Genomic DNA, 19,195 nt, shown 5'->3' with positions numbered 1-19,195 from the left:
TGTTGTTACTTCCATCTTGGGAGGTGTTGCTTTCCCAGATTTCATCCTTCTAGGCCCCCAAGACCTCCTATGTCACAGATCTCTCATTGATTCCTCATGATGGCGCCTCCCTTTGGATTCCACTCCTTCATCTTGGCATCCCTGGTCTTCTGTTCTAAGGCAGTTGGCAAGTAGCACTGCTGACCTCCACTCCTGTACCAAGTGATGGACTTCTGTGCCTCCTGCTGTGGGAGGAGGAATTAGGAACAGGAGGAGGCTGTATGGCCAGCACTCTCCTACCAGAGGGGAGGGGCTTGCCCTCTTGTGTCATAAATAGGACCCCACCCCACTTACCAGTCAGTTTAAGTGTTTTTTTCCTCTTAAAGCAAACATCCTAATTTAGTCCTTTGTTTCATCTGGGATGACAGAAGCCAGATTCTGGATGAGTGTCCTTTTTTTTCCCCCTCCCCTTCTGATCTTTCAGGAAAGGGTTAGAGAGGAGGCAGTCTTTTTTTTTTTTTTTTTTTTTTAATTTATTTTGACAGAGAGAGATCACAAGTAGGCAGAGAGGCAGGCAGAGAGAGAAGGGGAAACAGGCTCCCTGCTGAGCAGAGAGCCTGACTCGGGGCCTGATCCCAGGACCCTGAGACCACAACCTGAGCCGAAGGCAGAGGCTTCAACCCACTGAGCCACCCAGGCGCCCTGAGAGGAGGCAGTCTTTATACTGCTGTGATAGTCTTTTCTTCTTTATTCATTCTTTCAAATGGCTGCCAGTTTAATGTCCTTATATCTTGTGGGGTTTTTTTTTTTTAAGATTTTATTTATTTACCTGAGAGAGAGAGAGCATGAGAGGGGAGAGGGTCAGAGGGAGAAGCAGACTCCCTGCTGAGCAGGGAGCCCGAAGCAGGACTCGATCCCAGGACTCCAGGATCATGACCTGAGCTGAAGGTAGTCACTTAACCAACTGAGCCACCCAGACGCCCTATATTATTGTTTTGTTCATTTTATTTCCATGTTAAAAAAAATGACACCCTCCCATTTTTATAGCATGAAGGCCTTTTCAATGGCATTTGAGATCTCCCACACCATCTCTCTAGCCTTGAACTGTGGTTGTGAATATAAGTTTTCTGTACTAGATTAGAAACCCACAGAGTACAATGACCATTAATGATGATGATGATGATAAGAAGAATCATTAATACTTTAGTATTTAGTATTTAGGCATTTTGTGTGTTGGGAGACTGCCAGGTTTTTTTTGTTTTGTTTTGTTTTGTTTTAATCTACATTATCTTTAGTAAGATCATGTCAGATTCGTTCCTACACCTGCTGTCTTTGCTCCACTTAGCTCTTACCTCAAAAAGGTTTGTTAAAACGGTAAAAGAATAAAAAATTGGGCAGTGGAGAGGAAGAATGAGGCTGCTGGTGGTGGGAAGTGTGTGTAGAATCTGGGTAGAGTTTGCAGTAAACAGGCTAAAGTGGGGATTAAATGAGTTGCCAGACCCCATCTGAAAGAAATGGATTTTGACTTACTACATTTAAAAATATTTATTTTCTGTTTGCTACTTGCCTGGTTATATGTAAGGTCATTTGGGACCAGTTAAGAGAACAGGGTTTCCAGGTAATTAAGCTTAAGCCTGGGAAAAGGGAGGGAGGAGGCACACAGGAAAAGACTGACAAGAGAAGAGGGCACTAGAGGGAGCAATAATCTTGGGGAAAATGCTTTGTGAGAATGCTGGAGTAGGGACAGGGTAGGGGAGCTGGAAGTGGGATGAGGGCATCCTCTAGGTGTCCTCTACCATCTTGACTGAGAATGTTTCATTGGGAGAAGGAGTCCTATAAAGGCAGTGCAAAGCTTGCTAGCTGACATTGTTTGAGAAATTCCTGGCAGGCTCTCCAGTGCTTGTTTGGCTTCCTGTGGTGCCTTTGGTGCCCTAGGGTGAAAATAAAGATTAATGTTAAAAATGTTTTCAAAATTTAATTTTTAGAGCACCTGGGTGGCTCAAATGGTTAAGCAACTGCCTTCAGCTCAGGTCATGATCCTGGAGTCTTGGGATTGAGTCCCACATTAGGCTACCTGCTCGGAGGGGAGTCTGCTTCTCCCTCTGACCTCTCTCCTCTCATGCTCTCTCTCTCTCTCAAATAAATAAAATCTTTAAAAAATTTTAATTTTTAGGAAAGCTTTCAAAATGATAAAAAAGTGAGACTCATCCAAAGGAAAAAAATTAAAATTAAAAAAAATTTAGAAATTAAAATAAAAAGATATATTCTTCCTTCCTCATTCCTTAGAGCTGGATACTTAACCAACCAAGACACCGTGGTGCCCCCCCCCAATAAAATATTTAAAAATAAGTAAATAAATTTTCGATAGGTACTACCAAATTGTATTTTACTTCTACCAGCGATGATAAGGATCTTGATTTATCTCATCCTTCATAATATCATAATTTCAATCGGTTTAATTTGCCAATTTACTTTTTATATGACATTTAAAAACTTCTCAAGGAAGAAACCAAATTATGTTTGATATCTTCAGAGATTGATGACCAAGTCCCCAATAGTCCCATCTCCCTCCACTTTGATAAGCAATGGACTTCTAAAATCTAAGAATTTGGTCGAACCTTTCTAGTATTAGGAAAACTGTATCCACCTCCCTTCCTCTTGTTTCCTCAAGTTGACATTGAGTAGAAAGGGCTGAGAGGTGTGCTTATCTTAGTCTTCATTTCACTTCTTTTGTCTATTCTCAACCCCTGCTCCATCATATGAAATCATATGGAATAACAATGTGGAATTGTTATTCCACAGAGTGATTCTGGTTGAAGGAAGGTCATTGTTTTTGAAACTTACTGGTTTTCTTCACACTGGCCTTGAACTGATCACAGGGACACTGCTTCTTTGGCATCTCAGGCATTGCCATAAGTTTTCTTTTAGGGGCTCTCAGGAGCAAGTCTGAAATAACAGGGTTGGCACTTAGAGGGGAAGGTTAATATCGTTGAGAATAGGGAGTAGGGCAGGGCTTTACTTGCCATCTTCCTTGCCTTCCAGTTTCTTTTTCAGACCGCAGTGGAGGTGGGGAAAGTAGTCAACACAGAACAGTGGGGATTCCCAGTTATATGAGCACCAGGATTTCTGAGTTGTTTTGCCTGATCTGTATTGGCAAGAATTTGGTGGCAGGTTTGGAGGGGCCATCAAGATATCATTAAGGAGACCAAAAAATGAAGAAAAGATCTGGTGTCTTTTTCTGACTGTCTTAACTTGGCCAAACGTTTTGCCTCTCTGATTTCAGTCTTATTTATGAGTTAACGAGATCGAAAAGAAGATTCAGGAAGTTTTTGGAAAGCAGCCCTGGGTTCTTGGGGAAAAGAATAAGGGGGGAAGGGCAGCCAGAGATTCAACCAGCTCCCCCTAGAACTTGGAGGGGTCCTGCTCTTGCCAGAGACTCAGGAAGAAGACAAGTGTTGGTGCTACATGTGGTGGGCTGGTGGAGAGGGCAGTGGGTGAAGTTAGCTCAGAAAACATCTGCACTGGTGTTTGGAGGGCGGGAGTGGGGCTCAGGGAGAGAGTTGGATTGGGATGGTGCAGTGCTATTGTTGATACTGACCTTTGCAATCACATTCTCGGCTGCCTTTGTGGAGCCACGTCCTAGGAGCCTGGCGATCATCCCGATGGCTTCTGGCGACCCCTGGTGGAAGGAAACAGGTCATGGCTAGGCACCGGAAAGGGAAGGGGCCAACAGAAATGGTCCCCCAGTATTGTGTTACCTGCATCATTGGTTTTTCCTTCCTCTTTTTTTTTTTTTTTAAAGATTTTATTTATTTATTTGAGAGAGAGAGAGAGAGAGAGAGGACACACAAGTAGTGGGAGTGGCAGAGGGAGAGTGGGGGAGAGAGAAGCAGGCTCCCCACTGAGCCAATGCTCATGCCAGGCTGGATCCCAGGATTCTGAGAATAAGACCTGAGCCAAAAAGCAGACGCTTAACCAACTGAGCCCCCCAGATGCCCCTCCTTCATTTTTCAGGGCTCTAGGATACTTCAAGAGAAGAATATTTTATTTTATTTATTTTTTAAGATTTTATTTATTTATTTGATAGACAGAGATCACAAGTAGGCAGAGAGGCAGGCAGAGAGAGAGGGAGAAGCAGACTCCCTGCTGAGGAGAGAGCCCGATGTGGGGCTCGATCCCAGCACCCTGGGATCATGACCTGAGCTGAAGGCAGAGGCTTTAACCCCACTGAGCCACCCAGGTGCCCCATGAGAGGAATATTTTAAATGGATAAGGAATTGAGGTTTAAGATATGGCTTAGAGAAGAGCTTAGCTGGAGGTAGGTGGAAAAAGAAAGGCTTCTGGATGGAAGAAAGGATAAAAGGTGGGCGTTAATCAAGATCTGACAGGAGCACCTGGGTGGCTCAGTTGGCTAAGCATCTGACCCTTGGTTTTGGCTGAGGTCATGATCTCAGGGTTGTGAGATTAAGCCCTGCGTGGAGCCCCGTGTTGGCATCTGTGCTCAGTGTGGAGTCTGCTTGGGTTTCTCTCTCTCTGTCCCTCCCACCCTTCTCCTGCTCTCACTCTCTTTCTCTCTCAAATAAATAAATAAATCTTTATGAAAAAGAAAAAGAGGGCCCGATAATACGCCCTAGCCCCAGCACACATTAAAGTTCTCATGACTTCAGAAATGAGAACAAGGAGCAGATTATTCCATAGGCTCGTCAGGATCTTCACCTGACCTTTATGTTCCCTATATTTGCATCCATAATCCCAGTTCAACTGTAAGAGGATGGTATTTACTTTTGTGCCTCTGGAACAAATCCATTCCTTTTTTGGCCTCTAGTCAAGTCTGTCTTATCACCTGATGCTGTCTTTTAAGATTCCGATTTTGTGAAATGGTAATATTTCTATGACAGTCAAGGATGATGGTTAATAGACTTGAGATTCTGTAGCTAGAAGTGGGCCCAGCTGGTGCTTCCTTGGTATAGTAGTTTCTGATATATCCTGTAAGAATCAATTACGCCTTCACATGGTTTCCCACTGTATTTGAAGGCAGTTCTCTTAATGCACAGTTATACGTATAGTTTGTTGTTTGAAATCTGTTGTGGACATTGAATTATTTCCCCCCCTCAATTTATAATGAAGCCCTAACCCCCAGAATGACTTTATTTGAAGATAGGATCTTTAGAGAGGTGACTGTGTTAAAACGAGTTCAAGTTAAGATGAGGTCGTTATGGTGGGTCCTGATTCAGTCCAACTGGAGTCACTATAAGAAGAAAAGATTTGGGCAAAGAGATACCAGAGTTGTCAGAAAATAAATTTCTGTCGTTTAAGGCCTTCATTCTGTGCTACAGGAAACTAAAAATCTTGCTCCCACCGATGGCTCAATAGTCATTCAACTGTATAGAGCTGACACATGGCAGGCACTTGGTAAATGTTTGTACAATAAGCAAATGGACAAGTTGTCTGGAGAGGGCCCTTAGAGATCCTTTGATTCAATCTAGGGCTCTTTCCCAGACTTGTGCCCTTTCTGCCACACAGATGGAAGGTGTTGCACCATTTCCCCAAGTACTAGTTTCCAAATGTTCTCATGTGCTGTTTTGAGTGCTATTAAAATAACTCAAGCAGGCACACATAGCCCCTGCCATCTAAACTTTTCTAATATTTTACTTTTGCCTGACCTCTACTTGTAGTTCCAGAGGAAGGCCACAGAATACTAGAGCCAGAGGGAATCTTGGAGGTTATTTAGTTGAATGTCTTTAGTTAGAAGTTTTTTTAAATTCTAAATGTGATAGAGCTATATTAGAGAAAATTTGGAAAGTACAAATAAAGAAATCTTCACTCTTACCATCTGGTGGTATTTTGGTGTGTTTCTTGCATATGATTTTCTTTCTACAGTGATAACCATAGTATGTGAACAAGTTTGTTTTTTTTTTTTTTTGGTTCACTTTATAAACATGTTGCTATGTCATCTTTATGATGGACTTTTTCTTTAAAAGATTTTATTTATTTGACAGACAGATCACAAATAGGCAGAGAGGCAGGCAGGGAGAGGAGAGGAGAGAGAGAGGAGGAAGCAGGCTCCCTGCTGAGCAGAGAGCCTGATGCGGGGCTCAATCCCAGAACTCTGGGATCGTGACCTGAGCCGGAGGCAGAGGCTTTAACCCGCTGAGCCACCCAGGCGCCCCTATGATGGACATTTTTATTAACTTTTTTTTTTTTTTTGGAAAGAGAGAGAGTGCAAGCAGAGAGAGAGGCAGAGGGAGAGGCTCCATGCCCTGGCAGAGTCCTACTCAAGACTGGATCCCATGACCCTGAGATCATGACCTGAGCTAAAATCAAGAGTCGGACACTCAACTAACTGAGGTGCCCAGGCCCCCCCACCGTGTTAAAAAAGATTTTATTTATTTACTAGAGAGAGAGAGAGAGCGAGCATGAGTGGGGGGCATACTCCCTGTTGAGCTGGGAGCCCAATGATAACTTGGGGCTTGATCCCAGGACCCCAAGATCATGACCTGAGCCCAAGGCAGACACTTAACTGACTGAGCCAGCCAGGTGCCCCCCAAACAGACATTTTTAATGACTACCTAACATTCCCAATAAGCATATGACCTCCAAATTATTGAACTCTTCACTCATTGCTGAATATTTAGATTGTTTTACTTTTGGATATTGATAAAATTCCTTATGTTTGTAACTGTTTTCCAAACATTAGATTATTGTCTTGGGCAAGATTTCCCAAAGTGGAATTGTTGGGTCAAAAGTTAAGAATAGTTTTATGTTTCTTGATATTATTACTAAATTGCTTGTAAGAGGATTGTACAAATTAACTAAATCACTATCCCTTTTTTTTTTTCAGATGAGGAAACAGGCCCAGAGAGAGCAAATGAAATGCCCAGGTTCACAAAGGTAATGGTGACCCAGCTGAAGCTAAAACTCAGGTCCAAGTTTCTTAAGTGTCGTTCTTTCTGCAGTCTTTACAACCTTAATTCCATGGCGTAAATTAAAATGAAGCTGCACGTTCCTACAATATTATGTTTCCCAAACCTCAGACATTTCTGGACCACCTTTATGATGCTTTCTGTAGCTTGTACTACATCTACTATTATTTACTTCTTACTTTTTCTTTAAACAGATTTAATTTACAAAACCAGCCTCATCCTCTGCTATATTATCTGTGAGATTAGGGGTTTGATACATGCTTAGATTTTTTTCTAACATGCATTAACATAAACATAGCTATTGAAGTAAAAGCTAATTTATGTCCTACTGAAAATCAGTTTTGGAAAATATTGATATAGTGGAAGAAGCATGAACTTTACATCCAGGCAGACGTGGCATCTACTACTTGCTCTGTCCCTTAACGATGCAGTCTCGGCTTCTTTGATTTTTGGTTCTTTGGTTTGTAAAACAAGAATAGTAGTATCCACCTTGGAGAATTAGGAATAAATAAGCTACTGGGGGTGCCCAGTGGCCGGTGCCCAAGTAGGTGTTCAGTACATGATTGTTATTATTGTGGTTATTATTGCGGATTTCTGTCGCTCTGTCCCAAAGAGGGTGTCTATGCTGGAATGTTAGGTTTGTTGCTTTCTACTGACCTGTATGTATAAAGAAGCTAACTCCCACTTGTTAGGACTTGTGGTAGATATATCATTATTTTGACTTCGCTGTTCCACTACATATTAGCTTTATGATTTCGGACAAGTTGCCTAACTTCTGTCTTTCATTTACCTAATTGGTAAAATGGGGCTAATAATTGTCCATTAGTATGTGCCTGTGGATAAGTATGTTCCTAGCTTTGTCCACTAGAGGGTGTAGAAGCACTAGCTCCTGGTGCCATGGGCCAGACCTTAGTGCCCAGGGCTTGTGAGTACCATCGCTCCGTGAAAGGAAACACAGCTCCTTGGAGAAATGGTTGATTCCTAGACGGGCCAGGGAAGTACAAGATGAGGCTGGAACATCTTGTGATATCAGAAAGTCTGGAACTGTTAAAAAATGGTATGCCAAAAAGAGAAGCCTACTTGCAGCAGCTCTCAATAGTCAATTTTGAGACAACATGACAACAATGCTAATGATAGTAATGGATTATAATCCATAAACATCCATGAGTCTTTACTCATAAAAATAATTCAGTAAGTAAATGGGAGAGAAGGAGAAGATTTTTCTTTCTTTTTTTTATGGTTTTATTTATTTAAGAGAGAGTAAGAGAGAGAGCATGAGGGTGCGGGGAGGGTCAGAGGGAGAAACAGACTCCCTACTGAGCGGGGAGCCTGATGTGGGACTCGATTCTGGAACTCCATCCCGGGACTCCAGGATCATGGCCTGAGCAGAAGGCAGTCGCTTAATCCACTGAGCCACCCAGGCGTCTGGAGAAACTTTTTCTTATAGTAGAATCCCAATTAATAAATGTAGAAGGAATGATGGAAATAGAAAATCACCATTTGGCTAATCCCATAGTAACTTTTGTTGAAGGTCAGAATTGTCAATGGATTTTGAAGAAATAGGCTTTTTGTATAGTCTATTTTTTTAAAAAAATGACTTTATTTATTTGACAGACAGAGGTCACAAGTAAGCAGAGAAGCAGGCAGAGAGAGAGAGAGGAGGAAGCAGGCTCCCCACTGAGCAGAGAGCCCAATGCGGGGCTCGATCCCAGGACCCTGGGACCCTGGGATCATGACCCGAGCCGAAGGCAGAGGCTTTAACCCACTGAGCCACCCAGGCGCTCTGCTTTTTGTATAGTCTTAAAGTATCTCTTCACAAGATACTTATTAATTACAGTGGGAAAAAGAGTAGTTTTATAGTAGAGAAACCTGGCAGACACTACCTTAAGCAAGTGTTCAAAATGAATATCATCAGTAGTTGGGAATGATCAGTATCATGGGCCGTCTGATGTGAGGCATGGAGAAGGCACACATGACTTCTGTGGTACTCTTGCCAAAAACACATAATCTGATCTTAATCATGAAGAATCATCAGACAAACCCAAACTGAGGGGCTTTCTACAAAATAACTGACCAGTAGTCTTCAAAACTGTCAAAATCATGAAAGACAAGGAAGGCTGAGAACTACTCCAGCTTGGGGAAAACCAGGGGGACATGACAGCTTTATTCAGGTTAGTATCCTGGATTGGATTCTGGACCAGAAAAAGGACATTAACAGGATGATTAGCAAACCTGAATATTAGTACATTCATTCATAGTATTATGTCAATGCTAACTTCCTGGTTTTGGTAATCATGTTACGGTAATGTAAGATGTTATTTTTAAAAAACTGGATGAAGGATATACGGGAACTCTGTGTTGTTTTTTTTTTTAAGATTTTTTATTTATTTTATTTGACAGAGATCACAAGTAGGCAGAGAGGCAGGCAGAGAGAGAGAGAGGAGGAAGCAGGCTCCCTGCTGAGCAGAGAGCCTGATGCGGGGCTCGATCCCAGGACCCTGGGATCACGACCTGAGCCGAAGGCAGAGGCTTTAACCCACTGAGCCACCCAGGCGCCCTGGGAACTCTGTTTTTATAACATTTCTTGAGTCTGAAAAATTAAAAGTGAATTTAAAAATACATTATATTTCTATGAGGACACAATGAGGTAATATGTATGAAGTGCTTGGAACCTCGCTTGCTAGGGGCGCCTGGGGGCTCAGTCGTTAAGCGTCTGCCTTCTGCTCAGGTCATGATCCTAGGGTCCTGGGATTGTGCCCTGCATGGGGCGCCCTGCTCTGTGGGAGGCCTGCTTCTCCCTCTCCCTCTGCTGCTCCCCTATTTGTATTCCCTCTCTCGCTGTGTCTCTCTCTATCAAATAAATAAATAAAATCTCAGGGCGCCTGGATGGCTCAGTCAGTTAAGTGTCTGCCTTTGGCTCAGGTCATGATCCCAGGGTCCTGGGATTGAGCCCCACATTGGGCTCCCTGCTTAGCGGAAAGCCTGCTTCTCCCTCTCTCACTCCCCCTGCTTGTGTTCCCTCTCTTACTGTGTCTTTATCAAATAAATAGATAAAATCTTAAGAAAAAATAAAAAGAAATAAAAAAATTAAAAAAACATCGCCTGCCACATAGGATTACTTAGCACATTTCAACAATTATTGTAGATAACTTCATAGTTAATGATATAAGTAATTTATTATTATAAGTGATTTGTTTCCGAACATTTTCATATATTCTTATCTATTCTCCTTCCTCTCTGTGAAAAACACACTGTGCATGTATGTGGTTATTTTAAGAGATAAAGTAAGATCAGATTTTATTTTGAGAATTTTGGGGGGATGGGAAGGTGGGGAGTGTCGTTTCCTCCAGCCAGAGAGGTGCTGCAAAACTGGATTAAGAGACTGGGATGGAGCCAGGTACGTCTGTAATAGCGCCATCTGGCGGCAGAGCGAGCTTTCCCCAATTCATTGCTGTCTTTTAGGAGCTACGTGAGATATTTTACTCAGTCCATTTATTGAATCCTTGCTAGGTACTCATTTTAGATCATTTAATATTCACGACAATTATGTTCTAAATGGTATTTTACTCATTTTAATATGGTAAAACGGGCTTCAAAAAGTGAAGCAGCTTGTCTCGGGCTGCAAAGTTAGGGTGGATCGAGGATTTAGATCTAGGTTCCCTGGTTTCCAAGGCTGAGTCTACAGATCTAGGAAAGTCTAAACGTGTCACCAGGTTTGAGAACTATTGTTATAGAGCAGGGGTTCTCAGCTGGAGGTGGTTACCCCCTCCAGGGGACATTTGGCAATGCCTGGAGTTAACTTTGTCTATCTTAACTGGGGGTAGGGGTGGAGGGGCTTGGTATCTAGTTGATAGAGGCCACACAGGTGCTGCTGGACATCTTACAACACACAGAATAGCAGCTACAACAAAGAATTGCCCAGCCCCAAATGTTAATAGAGCTGCTATCAAACCCAGGTGTAGAGTCTTTTAAGGACAACATTTCGAACTTAGAAACCTGAGCATTTATTCTTTCCCTTAGCAAATATTTACTGAATGCTATGCTGGATAGAATGAGGGATATGGAAACACTATACCAGATTGTGCTACCAAGGAGGTTGCAGTCTAGAAGGGCAGGGGTGGAGGTAGGAAAGGCACACAAATACCTTCAGTATGAGACAGAATATGACAAATGCAAAGAGAGGGTCACGTTTGGACTAAGCATGTTCGTAGGACGGAGGGCTCATATCTGGTTGAGAGAGGAATCAGGGAGGCTGAGAGGAGGAGGTGGTTTCTGAGCTGAGTGTATGAGAGAATTTAAGCCAGTGGGGAAGCACAAGACCCGTTCGAGGAACAGCCAACAGTCTAGTTTAGGTGGAGCACAGAGCACTTGTTAGTGAGATGAGGAGTGGATTGGAAAGGCAGGTTGTGGTTAGGGCTTTGAATCAAGGGTAAGGACTCTAGCCTTGGTGTTGGTCACCATGATGGAAAAACCTTCCCCTCCTGACTGGCAGTCTAGGCCCTGGAACTATGGGGTCCAGCACCTTCCAGAGATCTCTCTCTACAAGGGAAGGGAAGTATAAAATTGGGGTGGAGTAAGGTGAGCTCCTGATTTTAAGGATCAAGTTGTTGTTAAATATGTAAAAAAGCTATTTTACCTCAAACTAGCCCTTGAGGAGTTGGTTTTCTTGAGTAGAAACATACATGGGATGAGCTCTCTTCTGCATGGTTGTTCTGCTAATGGTGAGCCCACCTGAGATGTAGTGAAAGCTGGGGCTGATTTGGAGCCTTTAACCTAAGGCCTGCTTCCCAAAACGTGAGCTTAGTATGGCTAAAGCTTCCAATATAGATACTATCCGGTGATACGATCTTTCTAGTTTTTTACTTTACCATTAAATACCATTAAAAATTATTGGTGGCATTCCGGTGTATTATAAAGAATAGTTAAAAAAAGATTTTATTTATTTATTTGATAGGGAGAGATACAGCAAGAGAGAGGGAACACAAGCAAGGGGAGTGGGAGAGGGAGAAGCAGGCTTCCTGCTGAGCAGGGAGCCCGATGTGGGGCTCGATCCTAGGACCCTGGGATCATGACCTGAGCTGAAGGCAGCCGCTTAATGACTGAGCCGCCCAGGTGCCCCTGAAGAATATAAGCAAGGACTTCTCATCCTCCGTGAATGTACAGTTGCCTTCAATACCTTTATACCGCCTTCACCAAGACTGGCTCTTCTGGGAAGGGATAAAGGGCAGAAGGTAAGGGAGCAGATTTTTATTTTTATTTTTTTGACAGAGAGAGAGCAGGGAGAGAAGAGAAGCAGACTCCCCACTGAGCAGGGAAACCAATGCCGGACTCAATCCCAGGACTCTGAGATCATGACCTGAGCTGAAGGCAGAAGCTCAACTGACTGAGCCACCCAGGCGCCCCCAGAGAGCAGATTTTTATTGAGCCAGTATATATCTGTATTTTGCAGCTACAGTTTCAGACATTTTGATACCCACTATCTCACTATCTCATTTTGCTCTTGAAACACTCTTTGGATGTAAGTATAGTCTTCTCCTTTTTGTAAATGAGGAACCGGGCACTGGCAGAAACTAACTTGTCTCAAATCCCTGTAGCTGGAAGGGGCTACATTTCAATGCATGGTTGTTGCAGGTTTTTTGCCACATTTTCTTCTGTGTTCTGACACCCCCCCCCCCGCCCCATTTCCCCTTTATAGAAAATTAATCTTATTACCTGGATTTGGGCTGCTAGAGACCACAGGCATCAGCATTAGTGGCAGCAACAGAAGGAGGAAAGGGATTAGAATTTTCATTGCGACTGTTGGTGCTGCTGTGAGTCACTTGAAGAGAGTGTGGAGGGTTCCCAGTTGGAGGCTCCCGAAGTCTTCCCTGGGATGGTGGTCTGGGCTTTAATCCCTGGCCAGTATTCCTGTTAGAGGGCGAGAACGGCTTAGTGACGCTGACCTCATTAGGTAACAGGTTTACAGGAATCTGGGAGGAAAAACTGACCAAACAAAAGAAATGAAGCATTCTTAAGAACACAAGAAGGTGACTGACAACTTGGCAGCAATACTGGTTCCCTCCCCTCCTCCTCACCCGCTCCCTACCTCCCAGGGTGCTATGACTTCTTCCCCAAATCTTTTTGTTCTTTGAATTTCCTTGTACTTTTTGGTGATGTTTTCTAGCTTAATATTGGGCAAGAAAGCAGGTACTAAGGGTCAGCAGAAGAGAGGATGGTATGATCTGTCTCCCTCTGTCGTCGGGGCCTCTGGAGCCACAGGAGTGTTGCTTGAGAAGTCCCGTCCTCACTGTGTTTACAATTTCCTCCCAATTCTGTGGCCACAGAAGGTGGAAAGGAGAGAGGACTGCAGAGGAGAGGCTATTTCTCTCTTGCTCAGGACATTGCCCCTGAAGCAGTGGGTCAAACTGGGCCTGCTTGTTGTTCATCAGGAAGGTGGCTATGGCTTTGTTGCTCCAGACTGAAGGAGAAGGAACTGGGTTGGTGGAAGACCCCCAGGGCTTCACATCCGAGAAGCTCTGAGAAACAGAAACCGCAGGAGGGAAGGAGCCCTTAAAGGGTGTTTGCCTGTGCTCTTGGGGTTGTTGGCTCCAGACCTTGTTTGGAAAGAGCCCAAGGCAAAAGAAGAAGGTAATTCTATTTAGAGTAATCATTAAGGGTTACAGAACATCAGTACTTACTAAACTTGACTCATTTCAGAGACTTTGGGAAATATGCTCAAAGAGAGGAGAGAAGGGCTTGAATGCTGAGTGGTATTTTCGGGGACTGAGGGGGAGTTTTACAAGGAAGTCCTCCCTGGCAGCCTCCAGGCAGGAGTGAGAACTGGTGGCTTGATTGTTTGACCTAAGAGGAGGGGAGAGGCAAGGCACGAGTCAAGCCCTTTTTGATTTCTGTATGATCATTCTTAACCTCTCGATTTTCAAATTATTGCTGCTTATTGACAATGTGGGAGATTATAGACTTTGCTACTACAAAGTTTATAAAGCACCTTCGTGAAGCAGGCACAAGAGGGACTGGCCTCTAGTTGAAGGCTTGGGCTTGGTCTGAGCTTGGTCTGATACAAATCATGGATGTGGTTTCTCTGGAAAATTCTAACAATGGTCTCTGTTCTCAGGAAGCTCAAATCTAACCAGAGAGATGATATATATTTATAAAACCTAGAGATGGAAATGGAACCACATTCCAGAAGAGGCAGGAGTTCATCGTGGGCTCAGAGTCACTCAGGGGACTCTGGGTTAGGTGGAGCTTGGGAGGGGTCTTGCTGATAGGGTAGGACTTGGGTTGGTGGAGGCTGGAGAGTAGGACAGCACAGGGAAGAAGCGTGGAGCTAATTGGATGGTGATATTTGAGGGCAGTGGGGGGAAGGGCTGTTATTGTTCATTTTTGTGTTCCTGAACTTATGTAGGGCCTGGCACTTTGGGAGCACTCTATCAGTGTTTGTTGAATTAAGCGATATTCTTGTAACACTTTAACTAGGCCTGGTTTGTTAGGAAGCATGTAAAAAGTTCAGTCCATTATCAGAAAGAAAATTTCACTGGTAAATGGTCATATGCCACAAGGGACCTGGTGGGAGTGCTTTCCTTTGCCCACTGAGTTATCTGTCAGTCCGCTCCCAGGCTGGTGCAGGGTCAGTGAGCTCCTCAGCCCTCCCTCATGCTCCCCTCAGTCCTGGCTCCCTGTCAGTTCCTTCGGTCTGCTTTTCCCCTCCAAGGACTTGGGGTCGGGGGTTAGGTCCCGGATACCATGGGAAGGAGCTTTGGGTCCCTCAGGTGCATTTATATAAAACACCCCCAAGACAAACAGACCTTTTTCTTCTTAATATTGACAACTACTTAGAGCCCATCTTGAGAACATTATTTGTTTTAACACAGTCTCTCTGCCTTACAAAGCTCCCCCTTCAGGAAGGAGATAAGGGAAAAGTGGGGAGAAAATACCATTCTGCCCCATTTGATTTCCTGATTCCACAGTATACTTAGTAGACATTCAGAAATGCCTATTGAGGGGCGCCTGGGTGGCTCAGTGGGTTAAAGCCTCTGCCTTTGGCTCAGGTCATGATCCCAGGATCCTGGGATCAGCAGGGAGCCTGCTTCCCCCTTTCTCTCTGCCTGCCTCTCTGCCTACTTGTGATCTCTGCCTGTCAAATAAATAAATAAAATCTTTTAAAAAGCCTTGAGTTTAAGCTTTAAAAAATAAAAGAAGAAAGAAAAAAATAATAAAATAAAATAAAAGAAGAAAGAAAAAAAAAGAAGAAGAAAGAAAGAAAAAAAAGAAATGCCTGTTGTTTGATTCCACGATTCAAGCTGCCCTAATAATCATTTATTCATACATATATTCAGTAGACATTTGAGCACCTAATGTGCGCCTGGTGTTTGTTAGGTGGTGGCTACTGAGAAGAAGGTGTAACTGCCCCATTTCACAGAATGGAAATTAAAGCACAGGGAAATTATATGATTTGCGCAGCATCATATAGTTCCATTAGCCTCAGAACCACTAGACTCACACTCAAGTTTCCTGACCTGCTGGAATTTCCGTTCGTGTGGCAGCTATGGTGAAGTCTAACAGGAGAGGGTGGACGTTCAGAATGAGCCCATAAATGCCTTGGATTAGCCAGAAGGAAATGTCTGACCCAACTATGACCGTCTGGGACATTTGCATTACTACTTTTTTTTTTTTCACTTTGAACTTGAAATGAGGAAAACTGAGCCCAGACAACAAGAGTGGAAGATTTTCACAGGGGGTTGCTGGGATGGCCTTAAAAAGTCTGTATCTATCTCTGTCGAGATATTTCTTGCTGAACTGTGATTGTCTGGCTTTGAATTAGGTTCCCTCCATAGCCCAGAGCTCAGTGAGAGCAGGGACCAGGTCTGGTTCATCTTTGCGTCTCCAGTGCATAGTACATAACAGGTTCTAATAAATATATATATTTTTTCTAATAAATATTTCTTAAAAAATAAAACTGAATATGGGGCTCCTGGGTGGCCCAATCAGCTAAGCGTCTAACTCTTGATTTTGGCTCAGGCCATGACCTCAGGGTCGTGAGATCTAGCCCTGAGTCAGGGCTCTGTGCTCAGCAGGGAGTCTATTTGATAGTCTCTCCCTCTGCTCCCCCTCAACACTCCCTCTCTCTTTCTCAAAATAAATCTTTAAAAAAAACTGAATAGGTTGCCTGGGTGGCTCAGTCATTAAGCGTCTGCCTTCAGGTCAGGTCCTGGTCCTAGGGTCCTGGGATTGAGCCCCACATTAGGTTCCCTGCTCAGCAAGAAGCCTGCTTCTCCCACTCCCCTTGCTTTTATTCTCTTTCTCGCTGTCTCTCTCTGTCAAATAAATAAATAAATCTTTAAAAAAATAAAAAATAACAAAGGGGCACCTGTGTGGCTCGGTGGGTTAAAATAAAGCCTCTGCCTTAGGCTCAGGTCATGATCCCAGGGTCCTGGGGTCGAGCACCGCATTGGACTCTCTGCTCAGCAGGGGAGCCTGTTTCCCCCCACCGCCCTCTGCCTGCTTCTTTTTTATAGGTTTTTTTTTTTTTTTTAAGATTTTATTTATTTATTTGTCAGAGAGAGAGAGGGAGAGAGAGAGAGCGAGCACAGGCAGAGGCAGAGGGAGAAGCAGGCTCCCCACCAAGCAAGGAGCCTGATGTGGGACTCGATCCCAGGACGCTGGGATCATGACCTGAGCCGAAGGCAGCTGTTCAACCAACTGAGCCACCCAGGCGTCCCCTGCCTGCTTCTGATCTCTGTCTGTCAAATAAATAAATAAAATCTTTTAAAAAAATAAAAAAATGAATAAAATGTATATGCCAACAGAGGTGTGGGGTAACCGAGCCACTGTGCAAGTAGGAAAAACCAGTGTTGTCACATCAGCTGATGTGGTTTTCTAATACAGATCTAGTGCTCGGAATGGGGAAGCGGGTGGTCCTGTGGTTCTGCTGCTCTGGTCAGAACACTCCTAGAATACTGAGCTTTCGCTGTGCTGGACACACTTCGCTGGCCCATTGGAAAGGGACAGAAGGTGTAGGGACTTCAAGATTGTCATTTGGGAGAGGTCTGTTTTGTGAAAAGGTATTAGATGTATTTCAGGGCTGGCAGAGAGTAGGACTTGGACTGGTGAGTGCAGCAGACACACTCGGCTCAGGATGAGAAAGAACTGTCACAGCAAAGGAAATTTTCTTGGAAAATTACAAGTTTACAGACGGAGTTCAGGCAGGGGCTGGATGTCTGCAAATGTGTCACAGTGATTTTTTGTTGTTTTTGAAGGTTGTAAGGGCAGGGCTTGGCTTGGAGCCCAGCTTCCCTGCTAATATCACATTTTATTATGTACTATAAAAACTACCCTTTGAAATGTGACATTACCATATGATGCAGGCTGACGTCTGTCTGACAGCTGCTTCTGGTCACTCTGGATGGTTGTGATTCTCTTATCTAATTGTGACTTGGACTTCACCCCTTCTGCCAATCCCCATCCCACTCACTGCAAGACGTGAGGTTAAGTGCATTTTCTGATCGTGGCCACAAGATGGCAGCGCTGCCCCACTGGTGTTTCCTAAGAGCGCTACTCAGGCTGGGGCAAGTATGCGGGGGAGGGGGGCCGTGGCGTTAGGGTGAGAGAAAAATGAATGAAAAATGAATTAAACACAAATGAAATGAATAGGTAATTATTTTCCCTGTCAAGTGACAGAGTTGAGGTGAGTCGGAAACCATTGCATTTTAGAACTGGGACATACTTTTTTTGTTGTTGTTGTTTTGAATTGTGTTGTTAGTCACCATTAGTTTTTGATGTAGTGTTCCATGATTCATTGTTTGCGTATAACACCCAGTGCTCTATGCAATCCATGCCCTCCTTAATACCCATCACCGGGCTCACCCAACCTCCCACCCCCCTCCCTTCTAAAACTCTCCGTTTGTTTCCCAGAGTCCATAGACTCTCATGGTTCATCTCCCATTCTGATTTCTCCCCCTTCGTTTTCCCTTCTCCTGATGTCCTCCATGCTATTCCTTATGTTCCACAAGTCAGTGAAACCTTATGATAATTGACTTTCTCTGTTTGACTTATTTCACTGAGCATAATCTCCTCCAGTCCCATCCAAACTGATGCAAAAATTGGGTATTCATCCTTTCTGCTGGCTGGGTAATATTCCATTATGTATAAGGACCACATCTTCTTTAGAGAGCACACTGGCGCATATAAGTGGGGAGAGGAGCATAGGGAGAGGGAGATGCAGAGTTCCTGCTGAGCACAGGTCTTCAGGTGGGGCTCGATTCCAGGACCCTGAGATCTTGACTTGAGCCCACGGCAGATGCTTAACTGACCGAGCCACCCAGGTGCTCCTGGAACATACTTTAGACAAGTATCTCAAACTTTCATGTGTTTATAGATCGTTTATAGATTGTTTTATAGATTGTTTAAGTACAGGACTGATTCCTCTGGTGGGGCCTGAGATGCTGCATTTCAAATAAGCTTCTGGGCGATGCTGGTTGCTGCTGGCTGGTGGGCCACACTTTGCGTAGCAAAGCTTTTAGAGGTCATTTAGGGATTAGGTCTCACTTCACCTGACCTATGGATGAGGAGAAACTGAAATCAAGAGAGAATATGTTAATAGCCGAATAAAGTCATGACGTCAGTGCATAACTTCTTGCATTTAAACCCAAGCTTCTGCCTCTTAGTCCAGTTCTCACTCCATTGTATTGTGTGGCTCCCTTTACTGTTGTCAGTGGCATCTTTTTGGCAGAGGAGCCCAGAACCCTGATTTTTGCCACTGTCTCCTTTGGTTTTTGCTCAAGGGATCACTTTGGTTACTCTCTTACTCAAAATCTTCACAAAGGCTCTTGTGTAAATACAAGATCAAATTCAAACGTCTCTGTCTAGTTTTTGTGGCTGTACAACATATGGTCCTACTTTGGCAAGCTTACCTAACTTCCCTGTTTCTTAATCTTATTTTTCTGTCATAGATTTCTCTGCTCCTTCTTGTTCCCTAAACATACCGCGGCCCGTCCAGTCTTCTCTCAGTGGCAGTGCTATTGGCATGGGCTTTGGAGTTCGACACACCTACTTGTTAATCCCAGATCCACCAACGACCTTGACAAGTTATGCTACCTTTCTGAGGATCGGCAACTACTGAAATAACCTCAAGCGGTGGTTGGGAGGAATAAGTAAAATAACACGCACCCGCCCCCTCATTCCTGAAATCCCCCTCCAAATTAGCATCGCTAGTGGTGCCTGACACCTGCTTCCCTGTGCTCCTTTCTCATCTTTCTCATCATCACTGTTTCCCTAAGACTCAACCGTTCAAAGGCCTC

At 43.9% G+C, this 19,195-nt stretch overlaps 1 protein-coding gene across 1 annotated transcript; it reads right to left on the bottom strand.

The window, feature by feature from the left end:
* Positions 1-1,511: 1,511 nt before the first annotated feature.
* CXCL17 (C-X-C motif chemokine ligand 17) lies at positions 1,512-12,693 on the bottom strand (the record flags this gene model as incomplete). The annotated part of the gene is made up of 4 exons (XM_080828770.1): positions 1,512-1,910; positions 2,824-2,925; positions 3,578-3,658; positions 12,615-12,693. 4 exons carry the CDS (start codon positions 12,691-12,693, stop codon positions 1,813-1,815), a joined length of 360 nt encoding a protein of 119 aa, XP_080684896.1. The 3' UTR covers positions 1,512-1,812.
* Positions 12,694-19,195: the final 6,502 nt, after the last annotated feature.

Source organism: Martes martes (assembly GCF_963455335.1).
Source record: "Martes martes genome assembly, chromosome: 17".
Classification (NCBI taxonomy): domain Eukaryota; kingdom Metazoa; phylum Chordata; class Mammalia; order Carnivora; family Mustelidae; genus Martes; species Martes martes.
The sequence above is the reverse complement of the archived record's forward strand: the minus strand, read 5'-3'. Positions and strand labels throughout refer to the sequence as shown.